Consider the following 469-nt stretch of genomic DNA (forward strand, 5'->3'; position numbering starts at 1 on the left):
CCGGGGACCCAGGCACCCAAGGCATGGCCGGTGTTCCGGGGCTGTCGGGTGAGCCCGGCATTAGGGGTCCGGCCGGCCCCAAAGGCGAGAAGGTGAGACCCCCCTGCTTGTATGGGGGCCCACATCCCACCACCCCAGTGTCACCCACCCCTTCCATCCCTCACCCATCCCGACCTCCCCTCCCGTGCTTCCTCCTCTGCAGGGAGACGCCTGCGAGCCCAGTCCCACTCCGCACGGGGACTTCTCGGATGTGGTCGGGATCCCAGGAAAACCCGGGGCCAAAGGCGACCAGGGCCCCCCAGGCATCGGCCAGCCGGGCAGACCCGTGAGTGCCCCCTCCCCGCGGTGCCCTGGGTGCCCAGTGGCATCGTGCCCTCGGGGCTGATCCTGCTGTGTTTTAGGGGAAGCCGGGACTGCCGGGGGTTCAGGGCCCTGCAGGGCTGGAGGGGCCGCACGAGAGTGGGGTGAC

General features: G+C 70.6%; 1 protein-coding gene across 1 annotated transcript in view; it reads left to right on the forward strand.

Annotated features, from left to right (window-relative positions):
* The window catches only part of LOC104125974 (collagen alpha-1(XVI) chain), a gene marked incomplete at its 5' end in the record, with an annotated part of 25,891 nt that overhangs the window by 4,768 nt on the left and 20,654 nt on the right, over positions 1 to 469 (forward strand). Inside the window, 3 exons of the mRNA XM_035893963.1 lie at positions 2 to 92; positions 203 to 325; positions 402 to 464. Coding sequence (XP_035749856.1) covers positions 2 to 92; positions 203 to 325; positions 402 to 464 — 277 coding nt within the window. The remainder of the gene's footprint in view (position 1; positions 93 to 202; positions 326 to 401; positions 465 to 469) is intronic.

This window comes from Egretta garzetta, unplaced genomic scaffold (genome assembly GCF_000687185.1).
Source record: "Egretta garzetta isolate BGI_Z169 unplaced genomic scaffold, ASM68718v1 scaffold1245, whole genome shotgun sequence".
In the NCBI taxonomy this organism is placed as follows: Eukaryota; Metazoa; Chordata; class Aves; order Pelecaniformes; family Ardeidae; genus Egretta; species Egretta garzetta.